Below are 15,681 nucleotides of genomic sequence, written 5' to 3'. Positions count from 1 at the left end.
CTGGCTCTCCTTGACCAGATAACAACCCTCCCTAAAACCTGAGCAGTGCCTCATAAATTCTGATGTTGGAATCTTGTTTACTCCCTACCTTGAAGTCTTAAGCCATGTAGATCATTAACCTGATCATTAACATCAGCCTTTGTATTACATTTACCAGAACCCTGTTAGCTGTAAGTAACCACAACACTCCCTTTGTAACTTTTTGTGCTATAAAAACCTTTTCTTTCCTGAGAGTTGTTGCTGTTCTCTGACTGGCTTTTGGGGTGAGATAGTCACTGGCCAGCTCTCTTGTGTACACAATATAAGCTTTCTTTAATTTGATGTAAAATTGGAGTCAGTGATCTTTTCTTTGTGTTGTGGTTCAATAGTAGCTGAAGCCTTAAGCATTAGTCAAACAAAGAACATTACTCAATGTATTGGAAGGGGATGAAAAAGAAAATACAAAGGAAACAAGTGAGAAAGGGAAGGAAGACCACAGAAAAAATGAGAGGAAGCAGAATGAAGGAGTAATGAAAGGGATGGAGAAAGAGAAAAAAACTACTGAGGAAAATTACAGGTAATTGAAAAGTTTGCTATTTAATAGATCTTTGAAAGAACAAATGTGGGGAGATTTTGCAGGACACTTGAGAGTAAAGAAGTAGTGCAAAAACAATCACAAATGGATCTGGGTTTTGTCCTTGCTGAGGATTTTAAAATGGGGAGGTTTCCATAGATTTGGATTTAACATCCCTGGGTATGAAAGTGTTTTTGACGTGAAATTATTCTACTCATTTTTGCATCTCAACTTTGACCCAAACTGGACAAACTTGTCAGGGGTCTGTCTGCTTAGCTCTGCCTGCTTCTTGCCTGCTAATGAGTGTTGGAAGAAATTTTCCTGTTCAGAGCAGAATAAGTCCTCAGAGTGGCTCTCTTTTTCTATCTGTATTGGAAGTGTGGCTCTGGCTGCAGATGCTGGCCAGTCCCCTCTCCTGGGCAGCCTGTGAGTCAATGCAGATTGCAAGACTCAGGTGCTTTCCATGTGCTGGGGGAGGAGTCTGGAAATTGCCTCCAGACACCTCTGGACATGGGGGGAACTGGGGCATACTGAGCTAGAATGCTGAAGGTAGCACCTTTCCACACCCAAGCTATACACAGTTCTATGTCCCAGTGGCTTTGATCCTTATCTGAGAGTTCAGATCCCCTTTTTGAAATGGAAGTACCCTTTTGGTTGTCTCCACTATGCAGACCTACAGCCTAGAAGCCAAACTTTCTGTCACTACCCAAAGCTCCTGCTAAAACTTTGGCACATCCCCACTCCTGTGTCCAGGTGGACTCAAGACTTGGGCACCGAAGTCAGTGAAAATACCAGACACATGGCCACTCCACCTTGGGTACACAAACAAAAGCAATCCCAATGATACTTCATTACAAGTTTTGCTCCCTCACATGTTGAAGTGTAGCATTAGAGAAGCATGCTGAGGCAAGCATATAAAGCAGGGTTTATTTAAAAATGGGTAACAGACTTCTCCTGGGAGGGAGAAGGGTGCCATAGCTGCTATCTTGGTATCCCAAGAGTGAGGTGTCCTGCCCTTTTATATGTCCTAGACTTCCTTTGTTCTCCTGCCCTCTTCTTATCTTCCTCCTTCCTGCTTACAGGACTAGGCCTAGGAAATGCTCAGCAGGATGGTCAAAAGGTGGGAAAAAGATGGGCTGAAGGGCAAAGGGCAGGGTGGAGCAGCTCAGGGCACATTCATTAACAACCTTATAGCTCACTACAGGGAGGGGCGATTCCTGGGACAGGTCACCTTAGCAACAGGTTGGAGCTGGGATAGTTTCTCCTTGAGTGTGGAGAAAGCTCCCTAAAGGAATTAACATTTTGATCTCTCAGGGGACAGTGTCCAACTTCCAGACTCACTCAAAATTGGCCTCTTGATCTGACCTGATTTGATTTGCCTATCTATGCTGACTGCCTGTCTAATTCTGACTTCACCAAGACAAAAAATAATAAAGAAAAAACCAAACAAAACAAAAACCAAAGAAAACTGCAGGGATTTCTAATTTCTTGGGCAGCAAGTGGACACAGAGGGTCTGTAAGCTGGCAAGACTCCCACATTCTCTACATTGCAGGGAAAAGCCAATTTCTCTCCCATACTAATTCCTTCTCATTATCAGAGTGGTTTTCTGGCTCAGATTGTGAAATTGCTGGACAACACAGCCTGCTTCCTCTTCACCTTTCACCCTTGCCACTCCTTGTCCCCACAGTCTGCTCATTTTATACATTCACCTTTTATTCTAAGAACTGACAATCTGCTTCTTCTGGCCTCTAACCCTGGGAGACACCCTCCAGAACTTCCCTGCTCTTTCTACCTCGTCTCATCTTATAATGTCAGATTTGTGGGACCCCAATAGACCTCCAGGATCCAAATCCAATTTAATCATACAAGAGTCCTTATTGGAAGCTCGAGCCTGGACTCACAACCATTTCTGACACAGGGGTCCTAAAGAGTGAGTTCTGGTCCTTTGTTCAGTGAGATTTTATAGGTTTTGGGGGGATACTCTATGTGTCACAACATCACTCAGCAAATCATTTCACACCATGGGAAAAATCAAACAACAACTCTTAGCATTGATTAGCATATTCACTGGAGGGAAGAAGTTGGGTAGGTGTGATTGGTGAGTTCAAGAAGTGGATATATTTGAACTGATTGGTTTTGTAAGGGTAAAAGAAATTGAAGTTAAAGCGTAAAAGTTAAAGGATAAAAGACCGGGTGTTGTAAAGTTTCTAAGCTGCAAGGTCTGAGTTAAAATGTAAAGGATTAGGTATTGTTAGGTTTCGATGCTACCTGCAAAACCTGAAATTTCTGTAGCTGTTAAGACAATGCTTGGAACTGCCCAGTAAATATTTACCCTGACTATTTGGATTGTTTAATAAGGGCTCTGTGTGGTCGCACATAGGCATTGCAGGGCCTGGACCAATCAGTTTAAATGTAACCCCCTCCTTAGGAATGACCTATCACTCCAGCCTGACCTGTTCCCGCCAATGAATGAACCAATCATGTTTAGGAGTTGTTGTTCAATTTTCCCGTGCCTAATGATGATTTGTTCTGATGTATACAAAGCCCTCCGCCCTCCCCAAAAAGTGTACTTAAGCAGTGCTCAGCCCCTGCTCGGGGCTCTGGGCTGCTTTCCCTTCTTGAGTGGGCACGGAGCCCCAGCATGCTGGTTCAATAAATCCCCCTTCTGCCAATTGCATGAGTGGTCACTTGGTGGTCTCTTTCTCCGACGTTTCGCGGGACCCTTACATTTTAAGCCTTCAGGGGTGTACATGCTAAACTACATGGTTTCCTAACATGTTATCAACCACTGAGACTACTGGGGGTATCTGGCATCTCAGGTATTTTCCCTGTCTCATGCTGATTGGTGGTTGCTAGGGGGTTGCTATCTCACCTAGCCTAACTGAGTCAGGGACACCTGGCATCACAGATCTCTCCTGTTATTAGCAGACAAACAACTCAGCAGAGAGGCTAGGTGCCTAGGAGTGCACTGTTGGTTTTTCCAAGGACACAGGTTTCCACCCATTCCCTTTGGACAGGCCTTGAGGTAGAAGCTGGGTTTTCAAAAATGGAATCACAGTAGTTTCTCAATCTCTGCAAAACTGTGCTTCCCATTCAGCCTTGGACAGCAGTGGCTGTGCACTGGGTTCCCCTACTGGCCATTTTCAGAAGACCCTTGCAACAAATTATCAATATCTTCTTGGAAATATAATTTAGCCCATGCCCTGACATGGCCCTCTCCATCACAATAACAATTTTTTTGTTAAACCATTTTCTTCTTGAAAATGTTTCTACTCACCTTTCATTATGTTTTAAAATCCACTATTCTGCCAGGCAATTGTGCCTTTTGCCCATGGGACACATATCTGCCAGATTTCTGGCCAGATTCCTATCATTAGAATGCTTCCCATGCACAGGATGGACCTAGGGCTATTTATAAGTGAATGAAGACCCAAGTTATCTTGCAAATTCCCCCTCAGGAGTAGCCTTCCCTCATTGATCTCAAAGTAGGTGTGAGGAAACAGATTTAATGTAGTCTGGGATATCCAATCAGCCTGAGAGGGTGTGTTCCCAGCTGAAGATAGGATAGGACCAGTGTCTGTGAAGCCAGGGTATGTCCCTGGAATGTGGCCCTGATTAGATTTAGTAATTGATTATCCATATAAAAAAGGAAGTCAAGCAGAGGTTGCCTGTTCTCAGAGAAGGGGCACTGAAGGGTCCACATTCTGGGAGAAGAGCAAGTCCCTGCTCACATGAGGAACCCTACTGGCTGTCTTCCCCTCCAACTCTTATTTCCTGGTGAGTTCTCCAGACAATGGGATGGGAGCCTCCTTGATCACAGTGAGATAAACCCTCTCTCTCATGGAATTTGTGCAATCACAGCAGCATGTATGGTCTCTAAATTGTATTGTTTCAAGGGGACTTCTCCATTCTTACTCTGATTATTAGGAAACCATTTCCATATGTCTTGAATGTAGGTTATAATCTAAATTTCCTCTTCCATGATTTTGTATCTTGCTACTATGAACAACCAATAATTAGTGATTATAAATTTAAATGACTCATCATTCAAATGGAAATGAATTCATATATCTGTAATCCTTGTCATTTGCAATGTTGAGAAAGGAGGATTGCAAAAAAAAAAAAAAAAATCCTGAGAAATGTACCAGGGTCTTCAGTAACTTAGTGAGACTCTGACTCAAAAGAAAACTACAAAAATTACTAGGTTTGTGGCGCAGCAGTAAGAGTCTGTTGGGTTCAATCCCCAGTACGAAATATCAAATACAAAAGGCTCTTCTGATTCAAGTGGTAGATGTTTCTTTTTTTCTAGCTGCATTCTTATGGATGAACTGAACTATGAAAATCTTGCAAAGCTGGGTTTTTGCTGTAATCCAATTATGTCAAGTTGGATTCTCCATTAATATCATTGACATCGGTTCCTATTGATTTCTTGTGTACTGTGTGTTTAAATCTGTTCTCATGTACTATAGATTTGGTCTCTGCTTTTATCCCTGCATTGCTAGAATATAAAAGGCACTAGGGAAGAACAATTCACTATGTCCGGCATTGAGAAGAACAATTCACTATGTCTGGCATTTTCAAGAGGCATATCCCCTGCATTGGATAGAGGATTTATCCCATCCCGAACACTGAGAATTATGAGGTCAGGGGGTCATGGTTTAGATATGAGGTTCAGAAGGCTTGCATGAGAGACAATGCCTGAAAGTTAGAGGTGAGAGATTGGATTATGATAACTTTCACCTACTCAGTGATTTAAAGCCTTAAAGGGATTAACTGGGTGGTGACTGAGGGAAGGTAGGATGTAGCTGAGTTTTTTAATCACTCAATGCATTCCTTTGGGTTTTTATTTTGTTTATGTAAGTTTTCTCTTTTGTTTCTTGCTATTATGTCCTGTCCTGACTTCTTTTTAGTTTTCTCTACATTTTTAGAGTTGCATTATATTTGTACACGATGATGGGATTTGTTGCTCCGTATTTGTACATGCACACAGTATACAACATAGAGTGGCCAATATCACTCCCCAGCATTTTCTTAGGCCCCTGCTGCCTCCCTCCCACCCCTTGCTCCTTTCCTCTACTGATCTCCTGTCATTCTTGGGACATCCACACCCACTCTTATTTTCCTCTCTAGCTTCTGCCTATGAGAGAAACCACAGGACATTTAACTTCCTGAGTTTGACTTATTTCCCTTAACATACTTGTGTCTAGTTCCATCCGTTTTCCTGCAAATGACAGAGTTTCATTTTTCTTTCTAACTAACCCCCCCCCCCGTGTAAAGATACCACATTTTCTTTGTGCAGTCATCTGTTGATGGACACCAAGGATGGTTCCATAGTTTAGCTATTGTGAATTGTGCTGCCATAAACATGGGTATGCCTGAGTCACCATAGTACAATTACTTAATTCTTCTGCAACCAGGAACCAAATTCATGTTGAAACATGCTGGGAGGACTGGGAATTCCCAAGCCCGCATCTCAGTGGTGAGGAATGCCTCAAACCCTACCTTGATAGTGAGGATACAGAGAGACTCCTCCCTGATGTCTTCCTAAGGGACCTGGAGGGAGAGGACAAGTTGTACCAATACCCTTGCTGACACCACTGTGATGTGTCACTACTCCTGCTATGTCATGTGGATCAGTGAAACTTTGCCTACATGAGTGACTAATTAAGAATCACTAAACCAATTGTTAGTTTTTTCAAAACTGCTCTATAGCTAGGTTGTTTTTTTCTGAAAGTTAACTGTATTTGGATATATGGTGTTAAAAGAGGCAAATTCAATCAAGATAATTGTGTGCATTTACCATTGCAATATGATCAGTACCCTCACAACAGAAGGAGTTTGGGGAAGGGTTGGGAGCAGCAAGACTATGTAGAGACACAGGGTGGCCAGCCTGTACAAGGCAGGAACAGTGGTCTCAGAAGAAACAGGCCCTGCAGACATGTTGATATCACAATCCTAGCCTCCAGAATCATGAGAAAATCAGTGTGTTTTTAAATCCACTCTGTCTCTGTCTTACTGTTATGAAAGTTATGAAACTCTTATGAAAGCCCTTTCAAACTTGGTGAACTAACACAATAATCTTAGCAGAAGGCATACTAATCTTTTGAAAATATGGATGAAATTAGAAAGTGATTTTCAACAATTTTGAGAAGAAAAATTTTGTGGATTATAAAATTATGGCTTATTTAGAAAAATATATCAGATTCTAAATACTTTGAAAGCCAACAGGAGTTGATTCTGAGTTTAGTCATGGATGGACACCACAGTCAAGGGTTCTCAGATGCAGTAGAAGAAGAGACACATACAAGCATTCCCCTGCTACAGGGGCTGGAGGACAAATGTGGGAAATGGTGTAGCAAAGACCACATGAGCTTGATGAGTGTGTGTTGAAGTGAGTAAGAACATAACAAGTTGAGCAGTGATAAGAAAAAGAGGATGGGGTTTGGGTGGTGGGGTCAGTGCACTGGAGGATCCTGAATGGTAGGGTCTGGGAAAGGAGAGTGAGCTTGATAAATGAGAAGGAAGGCCGTGCCCTGACAGGTAGGGCTTGTGCTCTTTAACAGCAGAGGCACTATCGCAGTTCAGCTTAGAGGTTGTGTTGGTGTCTTCAAAGACATTGTGCTCAGCCAAAGGGAAAGAAAGGGAAAAGTGTTGCTTTTTTTCAGTTGGATAAATTTATCCAGTTGGATGAATTTATCATCTAAGGAAGACCATGTAAATCTTTGTTTAGGTCATTTTTTAAATGATGAATTGCTCTTTAATCAACAGGGTTATGATAAAAACCCAATATTTGAAAATTTGTAATCATATTTAGTAAATTATTGGTGCTTTTTTGTTTTGCTTTGTGTTTCTTTGTTTTGTTTCTTTGTTTTTCATTGGGATAAATCTCAGGGAAATCATGTCATGGAGCTACATTCCCAGCACTCTATTTTTTATTTTTATTTTTCATATTTTGAGAGCAGGGATTGAGCACAGGGATGCTTAACCCCTGGGTCCCATCCCCATCCCCAGCCTATTTTGTGGTTTGTTTGTTTTTTGTATTTTGAGACAGAATCTCACTTAGTAGTTTAGAGCCTGGCTGTTTCTGCGGATGGCACTGAACTTTGGTCTTCCTGCCTCAGCCTCCTGGGTGGCTGGTCTTTCAGGTGTGCATCATGCTCCTGGATTTTTCTCTTTTCAGTGGAGGCACAATAACATGAGTGAATTTGAGTCTTCATAATAAAAAATTGTAATTCCTCCACAAAATTTATGATATGTTGATGGATAGTAGTAAAAGTCATAATTACTCCACAAAATTTATGATATGATGATGGATACACTACAATTTTAAATATCTGTCTCATATGTATGTATCTATAATTAAAAACAGATATCACAACTGATGATGGATGGATATTGAACAGGATTTCAAAAGTTTCAACTAGCACATTAGCAAATGACCAGACTAATCAAATAGATTTCATCCTGATCCCAGTCATCATCTATGAGCATCATTGCTGAACATCCTTAATATTAATTAATGTGACCATCCCTGACACTCCCACTAGGACCCCAGTACTTAAGCTGATTTGGATAAATGGAACTATAAGGGCTGGATTGGCAGGATGATGCCATTGATTCCTCAAAATGGAAATCAACTTGAGTTGATTCATGCTTTCATAATAGAGATCCTGACTTGATTGCTCCTAAATCCAAAAACAATAGATCTACCTCATGGGTGAGGGAGGGTTGGCAGGGAGTGAGACTCCAAGGGGACACAATTTAACTTAGAGAACCACTGCTAACAAATAGAGCAAAATCAGTGAAATCTGAGAAATTCCACAATGTTCCCTAGAAGTGGAAACCAAAGTCTGCATGTTGGTTAAAAAAGTGATATTTCTTCAAAATCTAAGAGCATTCTATAACTCTGGACCCTTTATTGGGCAATTCACATGTGAAAATCAAGGTTTTCCATTCATATGTAAATGCATATATGGAGGTTTAATTTCTTCATTTTTGTTAGCGATCATGTTCACATTCTTTTGAATTTTGACCTTGGAATATGAACAGAGTACTGCACCTAAAACTCTTGGGCAATCTGAATTTTCCCAGTGTTAGCACTGCATTTTAGACAAAAGAATGTCTAGGATTTCATGAGAGAGGAGTCAGGATGTCTTCTAAATATGTTGAATATCATGATTTTTCTTCTTTATCCACAGTATTTTCTGAAAATTGTTTGGACTGTGTGTGAGTGAAGAGGAAGATTGCAGAAAGCAAAACCATGACTATGAATCCATTAGTGGGTGAGCAGTGAATGGCTTTTCTATTGAAATTTTCCCTCTATTGACAGAGATGCCAAATCTTCAGTGCAAGCAGGAGTTAGTCCTGTACCCCACAACTCTGCAGTTGTCACCATGGGTCAGGAACTCATCAGCAGGCAACTGATGTCCTTCTTGTTAGGACACCACTATACCATGGTACCATTCCTGGCTGTGTACTTCCAGAAGGAATGGGACATATTGAATCTCACATTTTGCCTATGAATCCATTTATAATAATTACTGATTAACGATGTTACTTATTGCAATGATGTTTGGATTTTGGTGAATTCAGGTGAGGGAAATGAGTGAGGAGTAGAACCTCACAGCCAAACATGGAGGCAGATATTCTAGCACATGAATTCTGTTGACACAGTGCCACAGGCATTCAAGTAATACTGAGAAAAAAATAAAAGACCTAGGCTAGAGAAGGCATGAGAAATAATGGTTTTTTTTTTGCAATTTTAAACTTAGAGTTTTATGGAATAAATTTCAACTTTTGATAACCCCCCTAAAAAAAACCCTAAATTAATCATGATCATTTTTATTTAAAATTTTGTTACAACTTACTAATAAAATATTCCTTCATATTTTCTACTGGAAGTTGTTTATGCCAACTTATATTAACCTAATTGATGTTTGTCATTAAAATATACTATTAATTCATGTAGTAGACAGAGCAAATTTTTTGAAGAACTGGATACATGAAAACTAATAAAGAAACAGAGAAATGAGATCAAGATATCAGAGAGACATTGAAAAGTAGTCTTTGGAGCTCAAGAGAGAATTGAGGATGAGAATTGTAGTATAGGGATGGTTGCTTGCTAGGACTCTGCCTCAGAGTACGTCTCAGAGACTGTGCCTTGTGCTGCTCAAATGTCTGTCCTTAACCTTATTCTGACCTCCTTGGTCACATTGTGAGAAGAGTGACTCTTCCTATTGACACCAAGTTATATGCAATTTGTTCAGTTCTCAAAAATTCTGGAGATTGGTTCAAGAATGTCTGCATTATTCTGCGTGTAGGGTTATAGTTTAAACATGTTTTGAAGATATAAAGAAATTCATTGGCCTTTTAAACACTCACATTACTAAATATTTTACTGATGAGGGATATAAGATACCTCTTTGTGAAAATGACTATTTTATACATAGTCAATTTTCAAGATGACAAATTAATGTTAAGGTTGGCCTGGTGATAATTCTGGAAAGTTACTTAAATAAGTGGGGATTTAAATTTTAGTTGAAAATGTTCAAGTGAAAATTTTATAATAGCATGATTGAAAGTTATTCTTACCAGTCCTTAAAATGTTTTTCATGTTTCATGACTCTCTATCATTCCATATTCCTTTACTATAAATTCTATGAATTCAATCAATGTATGTACATTCTGGTTTTCTGAAAGTAAGCAGGTTGGGAGCTGAAAATGAATAGGCTGGAGCCTTTAACGGTTTGATCTCCCTGCAAACCTAGTTTCCCCTATGCCTCATGCTGTCCTCTCAACCCTTCTTTTGTGAAATTGATCTCCTTGCTCTTTCTAATCTAGCTTGTCATTTCCGTTCTAGGAATTGATGTCCATTGAAGATGTAAGCATAAGTTTCACCCAAGAAGTGTGGGCCATGCTGGACCCATCTCAGAAAATGCTACACCGGTCAGTGATGCTGGAAATCATTAATCATCTAGTATCAGTTGGTAAGTCCATCAATGATATATATGAAATATGTGAAAGTATACCTATTTCTTCAATAACAGTATCTGGAATAGCCTCTCTATTCATATCCAATCTTCATCCGGATTTTCTCATAGAACTTATAATTACATGCAAGAAAGCTGCTTTTATTTATTACTTTAATTACAGTTATTTTACTCCACACTACAATATGGTCCACACCATAATGTTATGTATTCATTAAAATTAAATTATACATAGACCCAATATTTATAAAGAATTATACTTATATTGTCACTGTGCAGGAGGATTGAATACCAAAACAAGAGAATTCTGAACATTTTTGTGTGATTATTTGGATTCCATTTGAAAGTAATATTTAGTGGAGAGATGAAGTACCTGAAAACCTGCTGATTTGGCATTCTTTGAATGTCATTGTGAGCATGTGTGTCCTTCAGTCCTCCCTGGTATGGGAGCATTCTATCTTTTATTCGACTGCAGTGAGGGAACTTCAATATTTTCTCTGCTAAATAGTTTCTACCAGTGCCTTGGTTCTCTATTGTTGTTAAGTCATCTTCATGGCCTTCTCACTAATGCACATTTCTTGGCAGAAATGCTAAAATCCAATGGCTTTTTTTTCTTACCATGCATAGGGTATCTGCTCTGCAAATCAGATGTGACTTTGTATCTGGAGGAAGGAAAAATCCTGTGGATGGGAGAAGGGACAGGATTTCTCCCAAGCCAGAGTCCAGGTAAGAGACCGAGACATTTGTGATTCTACAGAGATGGGTGCCCAGCCAGTGATTGAGCATGGAAATATTATCAGACATAGCTGTGAAATGAATGTGGTTGTCTAAAATATAGTAGGGGACTAGGGGACAAAATTTCTCATGTATAACATAGTTCCTTTTAATTTAAATTCAAAATGTTTCCTCTATATTTATATTTTCATTGAGAGGAAAACCTGTTAGTGTATTTTTTAGTCAATTTCCATGTCTCTTTTTCAGATTTTCTCCTTTAAATTTTATCCTCCATTACATTTTTAACAATAATTCTATCTTGATGTTTTTTATAATTCCCAATGTTCTATTTTTCCAAGATATATATTTTTTTTTATCTAAGCCATATCCTCCATGAAAGAGTCAATGATGAAAAAAGACATTCTCATGAGATTGCTGACTTTCAATTTTGTGTCTCTGAATTTCATGCTACCAATTTGTATTTCCAACTCTTCTAGGGACGGAAAATGAATATCAAAAACACTAATTATGTAGGTTAAAGTCCTGTCTGTGGAATAAATTAGTAACCGAGTACAATTTGATGGCTGTCATTATGTTGAGAATACACAACTTCTGTGTCAAAACATCTGTATAGCTTGCATTCTGGGAGAAATTAAAAAGATTCCAAATGCACAAGCATTTCTCATGTAGCTATTTGAAATATTGAAGACCATAAAGTTAATCAGAGCCCCTTTAAATAAAATACTAGTAAACGGAAAATACTTGGCTCACCTGGGAATTATCTACAATGTTCATGAAATTAAAAGTAAAAAGATTTTCATTTTCATATTACAATGGATTGTTCTAATATTCTTGTGTAGAAAAATTAAGATTCTTATGTATAAATGTTAAGTTTACATGGAGACATCATTAAGAAATGTTCATCTTTTTTACAAAACAGAAATCTCATGTTAAAGAGGATTCCTTGGAATGGAGAAAAACAAGGAACCCCTGGGACAACAAACACTGTGCATGATCCCTTGCTAACAATTTGTATCTTGGTGAAAACAAGAAAAATGATCGTGTCTCATGTGAAGGGCAAGAATGTTTGAAAGGACATAGGAATTGTTTATGACCTAGAAAATGCAACAAGAACGACCCTGGAGAGATACAATATGAATGTCGTCTATGCAGCAAATCCTTTAATCAAACTTCTGATCTAAGCAGACTCAATGAAACTAGAACAGGGGAAAAGAAGCATGAATGTGGTTTTTCTGAGAAAGTCTTCAATTACTGCTCTCAGCTTAGACAACATGAGAGAACCCAAACCGGTGAGAAACAAAATGAATGCCACATGTGTGGGAAAGCCTTCAGGAAGACTTACAACCTTAAAATGCATAAGAAAGTCCATGCTGGAGAGAAACCATACAGATGCCATCCATGTGGGAAAGCTTTTTGTAAATTATACAGCCTTCAAATGCATGATAAAATCCACACAGGAGAGAAACCATACAAATGCCATGTGGGTGGGAAAGCCTTCAGCAAATCAGTTCACCTTAGTCATCATCAGACAATCCACACAGGAGAAAAACCATAACAGTGTCAATTATGTGAGAAATCCTTTGGTCAAACATGGTACCTTAAACTTCATCAGAGAACACACACTGGAGAGAAACCCTATCAATGCCACCTGTGTGGGAAATCCTTCAGTCAATCTTGTTACCTTAAACCACATCAGAGAATCCACACTGGTGAGAAACCATATGAATGCCATGTATGTGGGAAAGCCTTAAGTCTATCATCTAGCCTTAGACACCATGAGAAAACACATATTGGAGACAAACAATACAAATGTCACCTATGTGGAAAAGCTTTCAGTATATGCTCTGGCCTGAGACAACATGAGAAAACACATACTGGAGAGAAACCATACAAATGCCCTGTGTGTGGGAAAGCCTTCAGTCAATCATCTGGCCTCAGAGTTCATGAGAGAACACACACCGGAGAAAAATAACATGCATGCCACTGTGTGGCATACTCCTTGGCCATAACCCTAGTATTGAAAAATGAAACATAACTTGCCTTGGAGAATACCCACTGGAATGTCACCTGTGTGGAACGGCCTCTCTTTAAGACTCTAACCTTAGAAAACATGAGCCATCTCAATGAAGAGAAACCTCATGAGTGACATCTATGTGGGAAAGGCTTCAGTCAATCTTACTACCTCAGACTGCATGAGAAAATCAATCATAGGAATGTCAGCTGTTTGAGATGTATGTCCTGCCAGTGTTCTGCATGTAGGAACCCATGCTGGAGACAAACTTCAGTTCTTGTAACATATATTCTAACCTGGTATTACAAGATATAATGACTAAATTTTTTTTCTTATAGTTCACATATTTTTTCTCCTACTCATATTTTTTCCTACTACCAAATTTGAAAATTATCTGATTGTTAACCTACCTTCTTTCTGATATAATACTTTAAGTTATAAATGTTCTTCTGAATGCTCTTTGTCCCAGAGATTTGATATATGAAGCCTTCTTTATCACTTTGTTCAAAGCACTGTTTATTTACTTCTTGTGTGCCTTCTTCCTTGACCTGTGAAGTACGTACAGGTGTGCCATTTCATGTTGAAGGACCTGGTTTGTGGTGATGGGGTTCTATAGATCTTAAGGTGATTGATTTCTAATATAATCAGTCATGCATTAAACACAGTCTGCATGATTTTAAATGTTTTAAAAGGCAATGGAAATGCTTAAAATTTAAAACATAAGATTGAATTAGTTACATACATGTCAAAACTGATCAAATTGCATGCTTCCAATATATGCATTTTATTGTTCTTCAACTACTTCAATAAAATCATGAAAAAAATGTGAAGAAACCTTCAATTGTACTTGTGAAATCTAAATCTGAGCACCCCATAACTGAAGAACACCCTTTAATCAGTATGAAAAAATTTGAAGTAATTTGAATCCTCTCTTGGCATACACAAGTTTCTATAAAATAAGCCATATGAATTATGTTTGATTTAAAAAGTCATAATATGTGATCTTTCTTAAATGGAATTAGCTTATTTTAAGAACTGTCAAGGAAATAATGTAGTAGCCTACAATTTTGAACCCTCAGCTTTCTTTTTTTAAAAGAGAGAGAGAGAGAGAATTTTATTTTTTAGTTTTCAGTGGACACAACATCTTTGTTTGTATGTGGTGCTGAGGATCGAACCTGTGCCACACGCATGCCAGGCGATCATGCTACTGCTTGAGCCACATCCCCAGCCCCCACTCTCAGCTTTCAACCAACCAGAGTGTTTGACAGGAAAGTCATATTGACACTATCCAGGTCCTAGACACCTCAATCCCATGTATGTTCAGAACCAACCCCACCCCCTTGTATTCCTCAGGAACTTCTTGATCTTCATTTATATTGCTTCCTTTGTGTCCATTGGGGAAATTTTCAGAATGAAACAATTTTTTAATTGCATTTTCAAGGATTTCACATTCAAGTTTAATGTTCTCTCATCTCTCCCTTTAATCTGGTATTTGCAAGGGTGAAACAAGGTGAATGATTGAATTTCCATTAATAAGTTACAGTTGTACTCTTGTTACTCAGATCAACAATAATTACAAACAGAAAAACAGAATTTTAATGTGTGAGACATAATGAAACAAAAAGTTTGGTTTGAATGATAATTTCCCCATGTTCTTTGAACAAGAAATCCTATTTTCATTTGTGCTGGAATTTGTGTAATATGTAGAAAGTCTTTATTATGCCACCAAAGAGATATATTTGGTAGTTTTTTTTTTTTCCTTTTTCCTGGTTTTCACCAGCCTCAAAATCAACTGGCTTTAGAAGCTACAGACGGAATTTGTTTCACATGATTCTCTTTCTCAGCCTGTTCTCCATCTTTTTCATGTAAATCATTTAAATCTTGTTTGGATGTTCAATTTATGTTGTGAGCTGTTAGAGGGAAAAGGGGAAATTATCTCTGGTTTGTTTCTAATTATGTGCAGCACATTGCCACAAACTTAATGGCAACACCAATAAGATTCATTAAGTCATAGACTCATAGGTCAGAAGTCCAAGTCAGAGCAGGTTGGATCCTCTGGAAGCCTGTCACAGGACCTCATGTAGGTGCTGGCTGCATCATGATCTCAGTGGGGCCGGTTGATCCCCTCGCTCTCAGTCTTTCAGGAGGATGCAGTTCCTCAGGGTTGTGGTGCTGCGGACCTGAATTTTGACACCATGGTTTTTGTTTCCTGTCATATATCTCCTTATATTTTGTGAGAGTTTGCAGATTTGGGTGTGTTTGTGTTTGTTGCAGTGTTTGATTCTTTGGGCTGGCTAGACAAGCACTATACCACTGCACTGAATCCCAGGCGCACAGTTGCTTCTTCTGTGCCTGATGGAGGCCTGTTCAGAGTTTGGTTCTGTCTGCAATC

At 39.0% G+C, this 15,681-nt stretch overlaps 1 protein-coding gene across 7 annotated transcripts; it reads left to right on the top strand.

Moving 5' to 3' along the window:
- The first annotated feature begins 253 nt into the window (after window positions 1-253).
- LOC107133869 (putative zinc finger protein 705EP) lies at window positions 254-13,297 on the top strand. 7 transcript variants are annotated; one of them, XR_007345490.1, is made up of 6 exons: window positions 254-556; window positions 8,753-8,836; window positions 10,414-10,540; window positions 11,171-11,269; window positions 11,755-11,787; window positions 12,198-13,297. XR_007345490.1 is itself a non-coding variant. In XM_015476019.2 (4 exons), exons 1-4 carry the CDS (start codon window positions 5,983-5,985, stop codon window positions 12,209-12,211), a joined length of 291 nt encoding a protein of 96 aa, XP_015331505.1. In that variant the 5' UTR covers window positions 5,604-5,982; the 3' UTR covers window positions 12,212-13,297. The 7 variants fall into 7 exon arrangements, 1 of the variants encoding a protein (XP_015331505.1); XR_007345491.1 differs by lacking the exon at window positions 254-556 and adding an exon at window positions 5,604-6,033; XR_007345487.1 differs by having other exon boundaries at window positions 8,753-10,540.
- Window positions 13,298-15,681: the final 2,384 nt, after the last annotated feature.

Source organism: Marmota marmota, unplaced genomic scaffold, assembly GCF_001458135.2.
Source record: "Marmota marmota marmota unplaced genomic scaffold, marMar, whole genome shotgun sequence".
Classification (NCBI taxonomy): Eukaryota; Metazoa; Chordata; class Mammalia; order Rodentia; family Sciuridae; genus Marmota; species Marmota marmota.
The sequence above is the reverse complement of the archived record's forward strand: the minus strand, read 5'-3'. Positions and strand labels throughout refer to the sequence as shown.